Genomic DNA, 18,938 nt, shown 5'->3' on the forward strand with positions numbered 1-18,938 from the left:
TAATCTGTTAAAAATAATTTCGGAAATATTTAAAAAAATAAAATAAAATCAAAAGGGGGCTAATAATTCTGACTTCAACTGTACATACATACATACATACATCCATAACATACATTACATACATTACATACAAGTCAGAATTATTAGCCCCCTTTGAATTTTTTTTTTTCAAATATTTCCCATACTATGTTTAAAAGATTAAGGAAATTTTCACAGTATGTCTGATAACATTTTTTTCTTCAGGAGAAGGTCTTTTTTGTTTTATTTTGGCTAGAATAGAAGCAGTTTTGAATTTCTAAACACAATTTCAGGCACAAAATTATCAGCCCCTTTAAGCTATATATTTTTTCAATAGTCTACAGAACAAACCATCGTTATACAATAACTTGCCTAATTACCCTAACCTGCCAAGTTAACCTAATTAACCTAGTTAAGCCTTTAAATGTCACTTTAAGCTGTATAGACATGTCTTGAAAAATATCTAGTCAAATATTATTTACTGGCATCATGGCAAAGAGAAAATAAATTAGTTATTTGAGATGAGTTATTAAAACTATTATGCTTAGAAATGCGTTGAAAAAGTCTCTCAGTTAAACAGACATTAGGGAAAAAAATAAACAGGGGGGCTAATAATTCAGGAAAGCTAATAATTCTGACTTCAACTTTACATACACACACATACACACATATATACATACATACATACACATGCATGCACACACAAATATAGGGCTGCACAATACTGGATAAAAAAATCTAACCTTGCGATATAAATTACGTTATGAAAACAATTTCATATGGTCTGTGCTGTTTGGAGTGTATTTCTGTATTTGCATGTGTTGTGAGGATTTTCATGCATAACAATCTATAAATACAACTTAGAAAAAGATCGACAACAAAAGTAAAGTGTTTTATTGTTCCCCAAGTCTAACAGTATTCAAGTACATTACCTGAATGCGCAGGCGCGAGCTTGCTGCAGCATGTTTTGACTGCTCTGTCTTGTCTTAGTGTTTTAGAGGTTTAATTTGTTGTCTTTATTTTTATTTTCTTTTGTTTTAGTTTATTAGTGTTAGTAAGCGGTGCCCTCCTTAAACATGAGGGTAGAGAGAGCCATCTCTGTGTTTTTTCTGGTTACTGCTCTTTGTTTGAGCTTGCCGCACGCTGCTAATGCTAACACAGCTAGCGGTTGCGGTCCGGTTTTTGTTTATACCCCGGACCAGCTGATCTCGTTGAGGCAGGATGCTTCGAAGCACAGTGCGGTGCTCTCGGGTATCCCCGCGGAGTTACGGAGGGGGAAGACTAAGAGAGGCTGCCGTGGAGGAGCGAAGGTGCGAGGGAAAAGAACGAGGAATGGGAAATTGTCTGATGAGCAGCCGAGAAGACGGTATAAACCTAACCTGCCGTCTGTTGTTATGGGCAACGTGAGGTCACTGGAAAATAAGATGGACGAGCTTACGGCACGGGTCAGATGCAACAGAGAATTTCGTGAGTGTAGTTTGATGTGTTTTACTGAGACATGGCTGCATGAGTGTATTTCTGACTCAGTCGTGGACGTGGCTGGCTTTTCGAGTGTCCGGGCGGATAGAACTCGGCGTGAGAGTGGAAAGAGCAAGGGGGGTGGACTTGCTGTTTTTGTTAATGAAAGATGGTGCCACCCGAATCACATTGTGATCAAGGAACGTATCTGTAGCCCGGACATTGAACTGTTAGCAGTGGGGCTACGTCCATACTATCTACCCAGAGAGTTTTCACATGTGATCGCCATTGTTGTTTACATTCCTCCATCGGCCAATGCGACGACGGCATGTGACGTCATTCACTCCGCTACTGCTAGACTCCAGACAATGCACCAGGACGCGTTCGTCTTAATATCAGGCGATTTTAATCATGTCTCACTAAACAGGACACTGTCCACCTTTTCACAGTATGTAGAATGCCCACCAGAGAAAATAAGACTCTGGACTTACTGTATGCTAATGTGGAAGAGGCATACAGCTGTATAGCCATTCCACCTCTAGGTAGATCGGATCACAATCTTGTGTACCTTCAGTCCACCTACCTACCACTGGTAAAGCGGCAGCCAGCTACTGTTAGGACAGTGAGGGAATGGTCAAAAGAGGCCAGTGCAGCCCTGCAAGACTGCATGGAGACTACGGACTGGGATGCTCTGTGCGTGCCACATGGTATGGACATTGATAACCTCACAGACTGTGTCACTGAGTATATCAACTTCTGTGTGGATAGTACTGTACCATTGAAATCCATACGCTGCTTTCCTAACAACAAGCCATGGGTCACTAAAGATATCAAAGCCCTTCTGAATGAAAAGAAGGTGGCATTCAGGTCAGGTGATAAGGAAGCAGCTAAGGAAGTACAGAGGCGCTTGTCGGTGAGGTTAAAGGAGGGTAAGGAGAGATATAAGAAAAAGCTGGAACAAGAGCTGAAACAGAATAACAGTAGGTATGTGTGGAGAGGCATGAAGAACATTACTGGCTTCAAGACCAGCAGCCCTAGAACTGATGGTGATGTGGATAGGGCCAATCAGTTTAATATGTTTTTCAATAGGTTTGACAGTAGGCCTCTCTCCAGCTCTGACACAGCCCTTACTGCACCTAGTGCATCTGCTCCCCCCAATAGTGTCACGTCAAATTGCAGCATTTTGCCCTACTTCATGCCCTCTCCTTCCTCCTCTTTCACCATCGTACCAACTGAAGCCTCCATCGCCTCTCCTCCTTTCATTGGTGTCTCAGACTCTTATAAACCACCTATGATCATCACTGAGGACCAAGTGAGGAGAGAATTATGCAGACTCCATCCTGCTAAGGCACCGGGTCCAGACGGATTAACCACACAAGTACTTAAGCTGTGTGCTTCTCAGTTAAGTGGAGTACTGCTGAGGATCTTTAATTTGAGCCTCAGTATTAAGAAAGTTCCTGTGATGTGGAAAACATCATGTCTGGTTCCGGTACCCAAGAAGGCGCGACCTAGTGTTCCATCAGACTACAGGCCAGTAGCACTTACTTCACACAGTATGAAGGTCTTTGAGAGGCTGGTCTTGGGCACTCTCCGCCCCCTAGTGAGGTCAGCGCAAGATTCTCTTCAGTTCGCTTACCAGGCCAAGATTGGAGTGGAAGACGCCATCATTTACCTGTTACATCGTGCCTACAGCCATCTTGACAAACCGAGTGCATCCCTGAGGATTACATTTTTCGACTTTACCAGTGCCTTTAACACTATTCAGCCAGCCCGGCTAGGGAGCAAACTGTCTGCTATGCAGGTTCATGCTCCCTTAGTTGCGTGGATTATGGACTATCTGACTGATAGGCCACAGTACGTACGGCTACAGGGGAATAAGTCCGATACGGTACTGTGTAGCACTGGAGCACCGCAAGGAACTGTTTTGTCACCGTTTCTCTTTACACTGTATACATCTGACTTCCAATATAACACAGAGGGCTGTCACCTGCAAAAATTTTCAGATGATTCAGCAATAGTCGGATGTATTAAGGGGGGGGACGACTTGGAATACAGGATGGCTGTGGACAGTTTTGTGGACTGGTGTGAGCTGAATCAGTTGCAGCTTAATATCCAAAAGACCAAAGAACTGGTGGTGGACTTGAGAAGATCACGGCGATCTCCAGTTACTCCCTTGTCCATTAGAGGGGTGGATGTGGAGATTGTTCAGGACTATAAATATTTGGGTGTGTATATTGATAATAAGCTGGACTGGTCCAAGAACTCTCTGGTCACATATAAGAAGGGTCAAAGTAGGCTGTATTTCCTACGTAAACTCCGATCTTTTAGAGTCTGCAACACCATGTTGCGTATGTTCTATGAGTCTGTAGTGGCCAGTGCCATTTTCTATGCTGTGGTGTGCTGGGGTGGTAGTGTAAAAGTGGCAGATATGAAGAGATTTAACAAATTGATTAGGAAAGCTGGCGCTGTGGTGGGTGAGGAATTGGACAATATGGAGACTGTGGCCGAAAAGAGAACATTGTGCAGACTTCGGTCAATTATGCACAATGTAGATCATCCTCTTTATAATGTGGTTGACGAGCTGAGAAGTACCTTTAGTCACAGACTTACCAGCTTAAAGTGTTCCACTGAACGCCACAGAAAATCCTTCCTTCCCACTGCTATCAGACTTCATAACGTCTCCCTCAGTCACTTACCCTCACAGTAATTTATGCAATATCTTGCTGCTCGTGCCATATATTAATTAATTATTACGGGTTTTAATGCGTGGAAGTCTGTGCATTATGTTCTATGATGTGCAATAGTCTATTAGGTGCAATATTTGTACGTTTTTTTACTGGGTCTTAAATATTTTTAGTGCAATATCTTTGTTTTTTAAATGAGTGCTGAATGACTTTACTACTTGAATTATTGTATGTGTAATTGTTTTATGTGTAATATTAGTTTTGGTTAATATTATTTTCATTACTTGATATATGACTTATTAGTATTAGTTACCACTGATTCTTTTAAGTGTAATATCTTATATAATAGTTTGTATACTTATGTATTGTGGCTGTTTTCTTTTATAGATTGGTTGGATTTATGTGACTTATTTCACTTACTTAATTTATTTATTTTGTCTTGTGGTTTTGTGTTTCTGTGTTCTGTGTGTTATGGCAGTCATTACATAAGCAATTTCCTGCGGGATAAATAAAGTTTTCTAAGTCTAAGTCTAAGTCTAAGTCTAAGTCTGAATGATAAAAATAAAAATAATTAAATAAAATTAATCATAGTTAAGGTCATAAGTGGTACAGTTTCTTGTACCTGAATGCTTTTAAAACCACTATACAATTACAGGCATCAAAAGCACATGAAAATGATAAATTTTGATACAAATTTAACATTGTATATTCTCCAATGTGACTATTGCGAATGATCACATTGCGATATATATATATATATATATATATATATACATTGATATGATTGATATGACATAATACACTTCAGTGAATATGTACACATAGACATCGCCCATATACTATATCACTGCAGGGTAACTATACTTGTATACAATTATAACCGTTAAAAGCTATTAGTTATTAGTTACTAGTTAATTAGGTAAAATTACTAGTAACTACAGACCTTAACCTTCTGAATTTGCTTGTAATGCAATGATGTGCATCTTTTGTTAAGCTGCTTTGAAACTATTTCTATTGTGAAAAGCACTATACAAATAAACAAATTGAATATCTGTAATGATTCAGTGTGCAGGCATTTTTGTTTTCCATTTTAACTATTTATTTTCTCTCTATTCAATTCTTGTAAATTGTTCAAATTAAATTAAATCGCATAACATGCAGTACAAATTATAAAGCCAGCAGTTACCACAATACTTTTAGATGTATTCTGTAAATTATTGCTTTTTATATTTCTAGGACAAAGTCTGGAGTCAGTAAAACTTTTTTCTTCCTCAAAGTCAGAGTAAAGGATATTTATGACATTTTAAAAGATGTACATGCTTTTAAATATTATGGTCATATAAAAATACTTGTCTAGAACTCAAGAATAATACTATGCACGTTTATGTTGATTTTTATAAGATAAGAGTATTTTAAGACCAGTAAAATAATTTTTTTTAAAATAATGGTTTCATATAAGTTTCATGTCATAAAAAGTAAACAAAACTTCCAACAAATCTTCATTAGTTTGTAATCCATATTAAAAACAAATTGTTTAAGGTTTGAATGTCTATAATCCAAATCACTAAAATGTAAATAAATAAATTAAAATACCGCAAAAAATAATTTATTAGACCAAAAAAGTTATGTTCAGTGTTTTTGCCTTGTTAACAGGCCTAAAGTTTAAAGATCAAAATAACTTTATTTGAAGCTAAAAAATATAAGAAACTTGATTAAAAAAAAAGTAAGATTTAAATGACAAATCACTAATTTAATTGAATAATTATTTGTTTTGTTTGCAATTAAAATTTAATTAATTAAATGAACAATTTGCAAAATGCATTTAATTAATTAAAATCATGCAACTGACAGTTTACAACCATTTTATCGCTTAATTATTTCTTTTTTTCCACTTATTGAAAAGTCATTCTGTGTTCTTGTGTTTGTGCACACTTGGCAAATAAAGCTCTTTTTAATTCTGATTCTTATGAAAGAAATTGACAACTCACTTGGAAAGCCAGAGCCAAGATACTTCTGGCTGCAGGAACATCTCCAGCCAACCATTTCGATTTAGCACCCATCAGCCACAACACCTCAGCCTTAGGACAGTGAGCTACAGCCCTCTGTAACAGAGCCTCCAATGACTCTCTGAGAGAAATACAAAGAGAGATTTGAAGCGAAAAGGCATATTTTGTAAAATATAACAAAAAAGCAGCATGAGATTATGACAGTGTTTCAATGCCTAAAGGCACCTCTTAAGCTTTCACAATGAACAGATTAATAATCTAGAACAAAATCAAGTGGACAAACTTAAATAGGCCTTGTAGCCTTCTGTTTCCCTGAACATTCAAACAGAGCCAATGAATGCTGATCTAAATTCTGTTCAGCACTGCGTAGGCAACTACAAAACTCAACAGCCTTAGATGCAGCATGTGAAATTATTGCAATGTGTATTTAGTCATATATATATATATTTTTTTTATATATATATATTATATTATATTATATTATATTATATTATATTATATTATATTATATTATATTATATTATATACAGTTTAAGTCAGAATTATTTTCACCCTTTTTATTTTTTTTTTTCACAGTATGTCTGATAATATTTTTTCTTCTGGAGAAAGTCTTATTTGTTTTATTTCGGCTAAAATGAAAGCAGTTTTAAATTTTTTAAAACACATTTTTAGGACAAAAGTATTAGCCCCTTTAAGCTCATTTTTCCCCCCGATAATCTACAGAACAAACCATCGTTATACAATAACTTGGCTAATTACCCTAACCTGCCTAGTTCACCTTATTAACCTAGTGAAGCCTTTAAATGTCATTTTAAGCTGTATAGAAGTGTCTTGAAAAATATCAAGTAAAAATATTATTTACTTTCATCATGACAAAGATAAAATAAATCAGTTATTAGAAATAAGTTTTTAAAACTATTATGCTTAGAAATGTGCGGAAACAATCTTCTCTCTGTTAAACAGAAATTGGGGGGAAAAAAATAAACAGGGGGGCTAATAATTCTGACTTCAACTGTTATTCCAAATGTTATTTTGAGCTAATTCGTACTTCCAGTTTGAAACGAATTTTTGAGTGCCTTATCACGTCTGAGTGTGCTGCATTAATGCATGAGTTAGACTTGGGTCAAACCAATCAGCGCGCTCTATTGTGCAACTTTATTAATATTCATTAATGTTACAGTGTTCAGACGGCAGAGAGACGCCGCGTTGTGTTGCAAAAACAAGCGTGCACTGTTGCTTTTATAATTTGCTGCAGTGAAGGTTTTGTTTTCATTTTCTCTCTATGAGTGGGCAGCTAGACAAACGTGCTGATTACAGCACACGCGACGCTCGACAACAATTCGCCTTTAAGGAATATTGATCACCAAAGAGCTTTTCTCATCTGGAAAAGGTGAGATCTGGATTTGCTGCTCGTCTCTTCTTAATAAAGACGCGGCTCCAGTTTGTGTTGATTGTCCTGTCTCTACAGATTTTGTGATTGAGCGACCAGTGATCTTTGTCTATTCAGATGGCAAAATTAGTTCGTATCCAACTAACTATTGCACAGAGTGTAAACGTGTTAGAACCACAATCAAACTTACCGTCGTTTAGGATTTTCACCGCGTTTTGTGACAGGAATAACACACACAGCTTTCTGACACTACCTGCCGAGTGCATCTAAGTTTCTGGGAAATGCGGAGGGTTTTTTTTTTCTCTCATTCGCCATGCGGTAACAAACATTGCATGAAAAATACACGCTTAGAGCAGTTCCTCGAATCAAATATCTTGTTTGTCACGAGCAGGGCTGGCGCTTCCATAGAGGCGACCTAGGCGACTGCCTAGGGTGGCAAAGTAGAGAGGGCGGCGTCCCCGAAACTACCCTCGCCACCCGCGCCCTCATCCGCATCTAGGGTGGCAAAATAGAGAGAGCGGCGTCCCCGAAACTATCCTTGCCACCCACGCCCACAATTATATCCGCGTCTAGGGTGGCAGAATATAGAGAGCGGCATCCCCTAAACTACCCTCGCCACCCGCGCCTCAGTTATATCCGCGTCTAGGGCGGCAGAATAGAGAGGGCGGCGTCCCCTAAACTACCTGCGCCTCAGTTATAGCCACGTCTAGGGTGGCAGAATAGACCCCCGGTTTCACTTTAGGTTTGAGGGCGGCGTGACCGTCCTTTGCCTAGGGCGGCAGTTCAGCTTGCTCCGGCCCTGGTCACAAGGAGCATGAATAAATTCCCTGAATGAACCAGGCAAACTGCAGTTAAAGTCCATCATTTAATAATTTGTCAAATAATTCGATTACTGATGTCCATGTAAAGTCACTGTCTTTCTCCCCTGTGTGTGTGTGTGTGTGTGTGTGTTTTGACTCTAAAATTCAGCACGTGGCCAAACCGACACTCCCATTTTTATGCAAATTTTTTACAGACCCTCCCTCTTTTGCTCCTCCGACACTACCCCTAAACAGAGTTGGACACACCCACTTTGCTGACTTTTTTCAAAGTAGAGGTGTGAAAACACCCTGCTGAAACAAGAGGGTTTCATGACCCTTTAAGGTTTCTTTGGTCAACTCAATTGTTTTACATTCAAACCACTTAAAGTTGTAAAAACAAGTATGTTAACTATGAATTTGTGTTGGGACAACCTGAAGGAATTGTGGAGAACCCAGCATTTTTCAGTGTATTTTGAAAAAGTAACAAATACAAAAATATTCATGCAAAATCTTGGACAGAATAACTTAAAAACATATATGTGTGAGACAGCAAACCAGTAAAGTATTGATGGGATAAAAAGCAAGCTGTTCAAATTGTAAAAAACTGCCCACATGAAAACTATGACTACTTCCAGAATATACCACACAGTTAGACAAGTGTACAAGTGCAAAGACTACAAGAAAAACTATTAGGATATGCCATCAGACTGCGAAGGTATTTCTCACCGTGTCCCATTGTTCTTCTCAAAATAAGCCGCCCTCAGCCAGACACTCTTCTTGCTGGGAAAGACCTGGAGTGCATGAGCATAGATGGCACGTGCGCACTCCAGAGCACCATGAGAAACACACTACAACACACAACAACCAATCAGAATCTACAACAGTAATAATAGCCAAACTACCGTTTAAACAGAACATCTAACATCGTCAAATATGATCAGGGACGTATGTTATAAACAAGCATGTGGTGCTTAATGAAAATAATCTGTGTTTGCGTAAAGGTGTGAGGATGTTTACACTGTCTGCGTCCTCCATCCATGTGTGTTTGCAGTCCTCTTCTTCAATGCCGATCCCGATCACAGCTCTGATCACAGACTGACATGTGACCACACTGCCAGCCTTATCACACTCCTCTGCATCCTGAAAGACATCACACAAGAGACATGACTTTGAAATAAACAAATCCTGATACTGCAGCCATGAAACAGTTGATCTTTCATATGTATATGACATGAATAAATCTGATCTAAAAAAGACCTGCATGGTTTTACTTTTTAACAGTGGTCTAAATCAGAATATTTATATATATATAAGTTCAGAATATAAGTTTAGAATATTCCATGTAACCGATGAAAAGACACTTCAGTGTTCCACCATTTTTGGAGGGTGTAATTTTTCAGATTTAGAGTCAAAATACAAGGCAAAATTGGCTTTAGAAACTTTGTTTCACAGTTCTATTCATACAATCTTTTGATTTTAGCAATCCTTGTAGCCGTAGATACCAAAAGTGACAATTTTAAAATTGAGGTTGGGGGGAACGAATCCCTTAAGCCTTACCTAACAGGGCTCGACAATAAGGATTGCACGATGGCCAAGGGCCAGCGTGCGAGACGCCCGGGACAGTAGACAGTATAGTTACTGGCAAGATCGGGCCAGTGCTCGTCACTAAAGTTTCATTTTGGCTGCGTCTGTCTGTCAATTGCATGCAAATACAGTCTTGGGGCGTACTCACACTATGCTATCCGTACCGTGCCCAGGCCCGTTTCCCAGATCGTTTGAGAAGTGTGAGTGCGCTGAATCAGGCTCAAGCACGGTTCACTTGGCCGGCCCTGGCCCGGTTGGAAGAGGTGGGCCTGAGCGCGGTTCACTTGGGCTTTGGCGCGGTACGCTTCTAGTGTGAGTGCAAAACGCGCCAAAACCCAAAACTGAAAGCGAGACGTGACTTTTAAGGGACTGTTTGATATAGATTAATTATTCATTCTTACTGTTCAGTAAACGCAAACTGCCGTAGTTTATTAAAGACTCAAACCCCTCACTGCACGACAGCTGCACACCTTCAGCAGACCTCCTCATTCCTGCAGCACGAGGGCTTTATGATTGTTTATGAGTGCCAAAAGTGGCAGATCTGTTCGGCGAAATATCTGTCTGCATGTCACCGGATCCCTAAGGATTGTTTGGCGAAATATTTGACTGCATATCAAACGAATGAAACGATATAACTAGAGAAATGTCCACTGTGCTGAGCGACAGTGCTCACTGAACAGAGCAGCATCGTTGACGTAAGCGTGCCCAGGCCCGATTGTATGTGAGTGCGGGCCGTCGGGAAAGACGGGAGGGGGGACTGAGGCAACTGTACATAGTGTGAGTACAGCCTTAGGGTGTTTTCACACCTAGACGTTTGTTTCAAAATCCGTTTTCATATTTGAATTTATTCAAATTTGAATTTAATTACATTTTGATATTATAGTTTTATTTCTTTGAGTATAGACTATTCAGTTCATAAGAGCAGTTAAATCTTTTATGAAGTTTGCTGTATAAAAATATAACATTTTTAAATATTTATAATTATCGGCCTATATTTAATGGCTATCTGAGTTATCGGTTATCGATATCGGCCAAAAAAATCCATATCGGCGCATCACTAGTTTTATTGACTCTCAATGTACCCTAGTGCTCTTTAAAGTTATGATGAAAAAAATACACTACATCTCATATGGTCTAGAAATGAGCAAATCATAGGCATATTTTAACTTCTGAAGTGAACGATCCCTTAAAATCCATCATGTCTGACCTGAATCCACTGTTCGCGGTTGATCTCCACGCCGTTGGCCCTCAGTGAGGTGATGGCTCTGTCGATGATCTTCTCCACCATCTGCGTGTTGCCATTGGCCTCCTCCAGCTTGGCAGCGGTGATCCAGATATGCCGATCGGTGGGAATGTTTTCACGGGCTTTGTTCAGGACGCGGCGAGCGTTCTCATAGGTCTCTAACCGAGCCAGAGCCAGCCAGAGCTACAGGAAAGAAGGAATACCGTGAGATCAGACGGATTTATGGCTCACAGAGAGGCTATGTAGGGCTGTGTTTGTGTACCTCCACACTGGTAGGACAGCACTCCACTGCTCTGCTCAACATGATCCTAGCATCCTCTGGTTCCTCCAGCTCAACAGCTGTCTTCCACAAACGCACAGATTTCGACACATTCTCTAAAGCTGAAGAAAATAAATATGAATATATTAAGTTTCAGTTACACACTCGTAATAAATGTTTTATGTAACCATTTTGGTAGAGCGAAAAATCAAAATACATCTCTAGAATTTACTAGTACTATAATATGTTTTGCAATTAGTTGAGGAATCAGAGAGGGAGTTGCATATTAGTAAGGAAAGTGGAGACTAAATAGTTGAGTTTTTAGTCGCTTTTTGAAGACAGCAAGTGACTCTGCCGTTCTGATGCAGTTAGGGAGTTCATTCCACCAACTTGGCAGATTGAGCGCGAGCGTTCGGGAAAGTGTTTTCTTCCCTCTTTGGGATAGAACCACGAGGCGACAATCATTCACTGAACGCAAGTTTCTTGAGGGCCTATAAATCTGCAGAAGTGAGAGCAGATAAGAAGGGGCGCAGCCAGAAATCGCTATGTAAGCAAACATCAGAGCTTTGAATTTGATGCGAGCAGCAACTGGTAGCCAGTGCAAACGGATGAGCAGCGGAGTGACATGTGCTCTTTTAGGTTCATTAAAGACCACTCGTGCTGCTGCATTCTGAAGCATCTGAAGAGGCTTGATAGAGTTAGCTGGGAGCCCGGCTAGTAGAGAGTTGCAATAGTCCAGTCTGGAAAGAACAAGAGCTTGAACAAGGAGTTGAGCTGCATGTTCAGATAGTAAGGGTCGGATCTTTCTGATGTTGTAGAGTGCAAATCTGCATGATCGAGCAGTTCTAGAGATGTGGTCAGAGAAGTTTAGTTGGTCATCAATCGTTACTCCAAGGCTTTTAACCATTTTGGATGCAGTAATGGTTGCCCCGTCTATCTGGATTGAAAAGTTGTGATGTAAAGTCGGGTTGGCAGAAACTTCTAGCATTTCTGTTTTCGTGAGATTAAGTTGAAGATGATGATCTTTCATCCAGTGTGAAATGTCTGACAGGCAGGCTGAGATGCAAGCTGGAACCGAGGGATCATCAGGATAAAAAGAGAGGTTTAGCTGGGTATCATCAGCATAGCAGTGGTAGGAGAATCCATGTTTCTGGATGACTGATCCCAACGATGTTGTGTAGATGGAGAAGAGAAGTGGTCCAAGGACAGAGCCCTGACGTACCCCAGTGTTTAGATGCTGTAGGTTGGACACCTCTCCTCTCCAAGACACCCTGAATGACCTGTTAGAGAGGTAAGATCCGAACCACTGAATAACCGTGCCTGCAACACCTAGTGACTCAAGCGTAGATAGCAGGATCTGGTGGTTTACAGTGACAAAAGCAGCTGACAAATCCAGCAAGATGAGGACTGATGATTTTGAGTCTGCTTTAGCCAGTCTGAGATCCTCCACTACCGAGAGCAGGGCAGTCTCAGTTGAGTGGCCTTTCTTAAGGCCATCTACATGCATATTGACCCACATTTAGTTTTGAAAAGGTGTACAATTTTACAAACTGTTCATGAAGCCATACAGAGATCTCAATATTTCCTGCGGAAGGTCGGCGGTAAGATACCAGTTCGGAGCGGGTTGGGTGGCGTAGGTCTGGCGGGGTAACAATAGCATCAGCCAAACTCTCCCACTCAAGTTTTTTTCTTTTATTTTTCCAAAGGGCAATGTTTCCAATCTCCAATAATAGCACTCCATAGAGTTTATTTTCTTGTCGATTGATTTGACTAATTTCTTGCTTTTCCTAAAGTGATCTCATTAACAAGTTGAAATGTATTTATTTGAGGGAGACTACAGGGTTGTTCTTGTGATTTTGGTGGGGTATTTTTTCACATTTACATGCAAGTTCTGTGAGAATTGAATGCAAGTCTTTGTACATGAGGCCCCTGGAAAATTCTAAAGAATTCGCATGACATTCTGAGCCAAAAACATGGACAGAGAAAGACATTCAATGCTTTCAGAGGCTCTCTTTCTCCCTTAAAAGAGCTATTGATATCAGTCAATGCTCGCTACACATGCAGCTTCTTCTTCAAAAAATCAGTAATCAAAAATCAGTATGGTCACACAGTGTGTGAAATATAACCCCACACTGCCATGCCAACAATTTATGCAAATCATCTCATGAATAATCAGCCATTACTAAAATGGCAGAGCAACAAGATTTTTTAAAACCGTACTAATTACTTGAAATTATTACATAGAGTTAACCAGTTAATCATCGGAGAGACATTGATGAAGTAGCAGTGCCAGACTATTTAGAAATCCTTTATTATAAAGGCGGAGATTCAGGACAGTTTAACATGCTGAGACTGATAAAAGATCCTACATAACTAACAAGTCATCTGTCTCTGTCATACAGGTATGCACCTGAAAAAAGAGCCAGTGACAGTGGAAAGAGAAAACTGATGAGGGGAGAGACTGAGAAAGTAAAGAAAGAGAGGGAGACGGAGAGAGACTGACCTTTCCTGAGCACTCTTTTCTTGGCCCTGATGTCCGTCTCCAGCTCAGCGGCTCTGATGTAGATGCGCACAGACTGAGGGAGGTGTCGCACTGCTTGGGCAACTACTGCTTTCGCTGTGTCTCCAGGCTGCAGACGCGCAGCTTCTAGCCAAACATCCTCACTCTGAACAGACAAAACACAACACGGGTTATACACGCATGCCCACACACAGTGAAGCTGATGCACACATATAAAACACTCATCAGGGCCGTACAATGTATCATTTTATCATCGATATCACAATGTGAGAGTACGCAATGCTAGTCAAGTCACAGTCCAGTTGGGTTTTTAGTTGACCAGACGATATAGTTCATAGCACTGTGGAATCATTGTTTATTCATTGGATCAAAGTTTAACCTCAGAGTGAAGCTTTCAAATGCATCTGTAATTTCTTTCATCATTTACTAATCCTTTCCTGGTTTCAAACAATTATGAGTTTATTTTTTTTCTGTTGAACATGAATATTAAAAAAAGTTGGAAGCCTGTAACCACTGACTTCCATAATTTTGTTTTTTCCTACTATGGAAGTCAATGGTTTTCAGCTTTCTTCAACAATATATAATTTTATCTTCAACAGAAGCATGAAATTATTTTCGAAAGGTTTTAGGGCTGTCAAAGTCTAAAGGTTTTTTCCTGAAACTTAAAAAACCTCCATCTCCTGTTAACATTTACATGCTTAACCACTGATTAGTCGTTGTGCTCAGATGCTCAACAGAAATGGCTATAATTGGCTGTACAGGTCATCAGTTCATCACTCTTCACCGCTGTTCACCAAGTGCAAGCACAGAGTCACAGGCACTAGTGATCCATCAGATTGCTCATATGTCAGCACATAGACAGATCTGCTGATTGACACAGCTTTCAAATGCTCCACAGCCAACCACAGTCATTTCTGTTGAGCATGAACACAGTGGCTAATCAGCAATGTTTAAGAACGTGCTCAACAGTGATCATATTTAAAATACAGATTGGTATCAAACGATATTTCTAACAACCCTAAAAAGTTTAGAACAACTTGAGGAAGTGTAAAGAGAGTGAGCAAATTTAGATTTTTGGCTGAACTATCCCTTTAAGTCAGGGGTGTCCAAACTCGGTCCTGGAGGGCAGGTGTTCTGAAGAGTTTAGCTCCAACCTTATTTAAACACACATGAACCAGCTAATCAAGCTCTTACTAGATACACTAGAAACATCCTGGCAGGTGGTTTGTAGCAAGTTGGAGCTAAACTCAGCAGGACACCGGCGCTCCAGGACCGAGTTTGGACATCCCTGCTTTAAGTGAAAGTGAAACCAGCAATACTGGCCAGTGCAGCAGCACAAAATAACCTTTTTGTGGTTCATATATTTGGCCAGTTTTCTCTTTTTTTGCAATATTCAGCAGCAAAAAATCTGTGCATCTCAAAATGAAACCATACATTTAAACCATATTAGAAGAGTTCAGATGCAAAAACCTCTAAAAGCCATTTGAAATTTCCTTCAAAAATAATCAATTTTATCAGGGTCCTGTGTGTAGGTTCAGTAAATTTAAGTTTATGGCAAAGAATACACTCTTTTAAAGGTCCTTAAAATAAAATAACTCAACATAAACATAAGAGTCTGAGAAAAATGCTCATTTTCAATGGATATTTCAGACAGAACTTAGAGGTGTTCGCATCTGAACTCTTCATATGTATGCATTTTGTTTATGCAGGCTACCAGGAACATGGCAGACATGGCAGCACACCAACTTATGATTGGCAGAGCTCAAGTTCCTTCAAATAAACTGCACAAACAGAAGCACTACACCAGTTTGTTTTAACTGAACCAAATGTACCAAGACACTTGTGTACCCAATGTACTCAAGACACTCAAACAGGCCTTTTTTCTATTATTAAATTTCAAAGCTAGCACAACTGTCTGTAAAGTGGTAACAAGACTTTAATTTACAATTTTATGTACAAATTTCTCCACTCCTGATAATTTTCATAACAAAAGCCATAGCCTGCTGGCTGTCCAAATCAGCAATTTCATTTGGATATATTTTATACCCTAGGGAAAAAGCAACAATTCACTTCTGACAGAACATAACATATTAATTATTTAATCAGCAGATGTAATAACAAAAACAGACAGGTGCAAAAAATTGGGCACCCTAACAGAATAATAACTTCAATGTTTTGTACAGCCAACTTATGCTGAAATAAAAGCCTGTTGTTGATTCTTATTGCCAAGGATAAGTCCCTGAACTCTTGCTGAAGGCATTTTGGTCCATTCTTCCCTGCAAAATTTCACCAGTTCAGTCAGGTTTGATGGGTGCAAACCATAAACTGCCCTTTCCAAACCAACCCATAGATTCTCAATAATGTTTAAGTCTGGGGACTGGGATGGCCATATCAGAACATTGTATCATGTCGGAGCATGAATTCCATGGTAGATCTGCAACTGTGTTTTGGGTCATTGTCCTGCTGAAACATACAACCCTGCCGTAACTTCAGCCTCTTGACTGATTCCTAAACATTGGTCTTCAGAATCTGCTGATACTGGGTAAAATCCATGCAACCTTTGCTGTAATTCTGACAAGGTTTCTAGTACATGTGCTTGCCACACTTCCCCACAGAATGATGGACCCTCCACCATATTTTACAGCAGGGAGCAGGTTCTTCTCCTGAAATGCTTTGTTCTTTTTCCACCATGCAAAGCGCCTATGGTTGTGGCATCTGTCTACAGAATATTTTTCTAAAATGATTCAGGCTTGTCCAGATGAGCCTTTGCATACCTCAAACGAATCTTCTAGTTGGCAGAATGCAGAGAAGTCTTCCTCTGCATCACCTTCCATTAAGCTGTTCTTTGTGAAGAGTGCGCTGAACTGTGGAACTATCTACAATGACATTATTAGCAGCAAGTTGTTCCTGGAGCTCTTTGCAGGTGGTCTGTGGTTTGTTTGTGACCATTCTAACCATTCTTCGCCCTTTGCCTTTCAGATATTTTTTCTTGGTCAAACACATCTTTCCTTCACAAGAACTGTTCCTGGGGCCTTCCATTTTCTTACTATATTTCTGACTGTGGAGATATAGACTTTAAACCTTTGTGATAGCTTTTTGCATCCACCTAATTAATGTTGATGAATTGTCCTAGTTTTTAGATCATTAGGAAGTTATTTTAGGGATCCTATGCTACTATTTTGTAGTTAGCAATCAGCTATCTTAAATATCCATTTTCATGATTGGTTTGACCTGTATCAGGATAGTTAAGAGTCACTCAAATCAATTCTGTGTTGTAATCAATCAGCATTAAATGACTACAGGTTGTGAAATCCACACGAAAAAGGATGCCCAAACTTTTGCATAGCCTTTTTTTCAGTTTCAATTAAATTTCACACATCTCAATACAGCTAAACTACGTATTTTTGTCTGAAAAACATGACTATAGCCCCTTTCACACAGTGATACCGGTAAATTTCTGGAAAATTTCCGGAACGACTTTACCGGTATATTGAAAAAAGCGATGTTCACACAGGCGAGGACGTTACGGAAATTTTCCGGAAAAGAGCATTCACACATCCATTCCAAAATACCGGTAAATTCTGACATCATTCACCACAAATGAGCTTTAAACGGCTGCGCTTGTGTTTGTAAACATTTGACTAAATTACAAACTCTGTGGATGATCAATATTGTGAAGAACTTTCGCAGGATCACTTTCGCATGTCGAGATGTTCATGATATGTGCGTGTGCAGAAGCTCATAGGCGCACGCAAAGCTTGAAGGTAAACAAACAACGGCTTATCATAAGCATCTCATCGATGATTATTTACACAGTTGGCATTAAGAAGAACATATAAACGTGATCTGACTAACTTCTAGCAGCTACATGTGTCTGGAAAAATATTCAAAGGCTTTTATCCTCACAAACCGCGTCTGACTGTTGTGATTGGCTAAAGCAGACGTCTCACGTCAGCCCGTTCTAGACGTGCACGCGCTTATTACGGGAATCTTCCTTCTGCATTCACACAGCGCAGCATTCCGGCAAATTGCCGGTAATGTTACAACTTCTCTTTCCAGAAAATAGCCAGAACGAATTTACCGGTATTTTCAAAAAGGACCTGTTCACACATACAACCTTTCCGGAAAATTGCCGGCAATTTTCCGGAAAGGTCTGTATGTGTGAAAGGGGCTATTATCTCGCTTTCTCTATAAACCGAATAGCATTTTACTGCGATCTTCTCTTATACAGATGGGTGCCATAATTTTTGCATAAAATTGTATGGTAAAACAGTTCTTATTTTAGTTGCAGTACAAAGAACAATATCCTGGTATTGACTAAAAGTTTGCATGCATGTTAAGAACGCCTGAAATATTATAATATTAATAAATGGCAGCGTTTAATAGCACCACTTGAATCAACCTTCAGTTCAACATGTTCATTCATAACTGGCATGTTTGATGACTAAAAAGTACAGATCATGCCTGAACATCATGCCTGATGGGCAGCTCACTTGACTTTGAGACAGCCAGTGTGCGTCACTGTTCTTTTCTGCTGAAATGTGAGGAAGTTGAACTCCTAACTTTGATTAACGAGCATGCAGGAATTTCCCAACAATTAATGAAGCTGTGCACACACGGAGGGCAAAAGGTCTGACATGGTTTCTGCTCTGTCTGAATGTTTTCTCTCTCTGGCCAAAGTCAGCATTAGTAAACAAATGCAATGACAGAGCCTACATAAAAAAGTCATGGTGAAAGAATTAGGTCTGGTTCATGTTATCCTTGAACCATATTTAGCATTTGGGGAAGTGGGATTTTACAGGTTATAAAAGAATCACTGTGGCAACCTGTCAACACTGGCTAGATTCCTTATGCTGTAAATCTTCAATGCTTCATAAACTCACACACACTGCCCCCTATTGGGCATACAAAGACACACAATATTTTTTGAATCCTTTGTGTGCTTTTGGGAATGTTTTAATCCACTCTGGGGTTA

General features: G+C 39.6%; 2 protein-coding genes and 1 long non-coding RNA gene across 4 annotated transcripts in view; 2 read left to right on the top strand and 1 right to left on the bottom strand.

The window, feature by feature from the left end:
* The window catches only part of prpf6 (PRP6 pre-mRNA processing factor 6 homolog (S. cerevisiae)), a 52,324-nt gene that overhangs the window by 18,360 nt on the left and 15,026 nt on the right, over positions 1 to 18,938 (bottom strand). The window contains exons 9-14 of one of the 2 annotated variants that reach the window (NM_212655.2): positions 13,946 to 14,108; positions 11,446 to 11,564; positions 11,148 to 11,366; positions 9,374 to 9,496; positions 9,083 to 9,204; positions 6,149 to 6,287 (exon numbers count right to left, since the gene is read on the bottom strand). In NM_212655.2, the coding sequence (NP_997820.2) occupies positions 6,149 to 6,287; positions 9,083 to 9,204; positions 9,374 to 9,496; positions 11,148 to 11,366; positions 11,446 to 11,564; positions 13,946 to 14,108 (885 nt within the window). Of the gene's footprint in view, positions 1 to 6,148; positions 6,288 to 9,082; positions 9,205 to 9,373; positions 9,497 to 9,944; positions 10,073 to 10,728; positions 11,367 to 11,445; positions 11,565 to 13,945; positions 14,109 to 18,938 lie in introns of those variants that run through there. The other variant, XR_012398238.1, reaches the window with a different exon arrangement.
* On the top strand, positions 954 to 4,691 carry LOC141380632 (uncharacterized). Its single transcript, XM_073939798.1, has one exon. The coding sequence runs from the start codon at positions 1,934 to 1,936 to the stop codon at positions 4,181 to 4,183; it is 2,250 nt and encodes a 749-aa protein (XP_073795899.1). The 5' UTR covers positions 954 to 1,933; the 3' UTR covers positions 4,184 to 4,691.
* On the top strand, positions 954 to 18,788 carry LOC141380633 (uncharacterized). The gene is made up of 3 exons (XR_012398983.1): positions 954 to 1,485; positions 13,845 to 15,040; positions 15,241 to 18,788. It is a non-coding gene; the product is annotated as an uncharacterized lncRNA (long non-coding RNA).

Source organism: Danio rerio, chromosome 23, assembly GCF_049306965.1.
Source record: "Danio rerio strain Tuebingen ecotype United States chromosome 23, GRCz12tu, whole genome shotgun sequence".
Taxonomy (NCBI): Eukaryota; Metazoa; Chordata; class Actinopteri; order Cypriniformes; family Danionidae; genus Danio; species Danio rerio.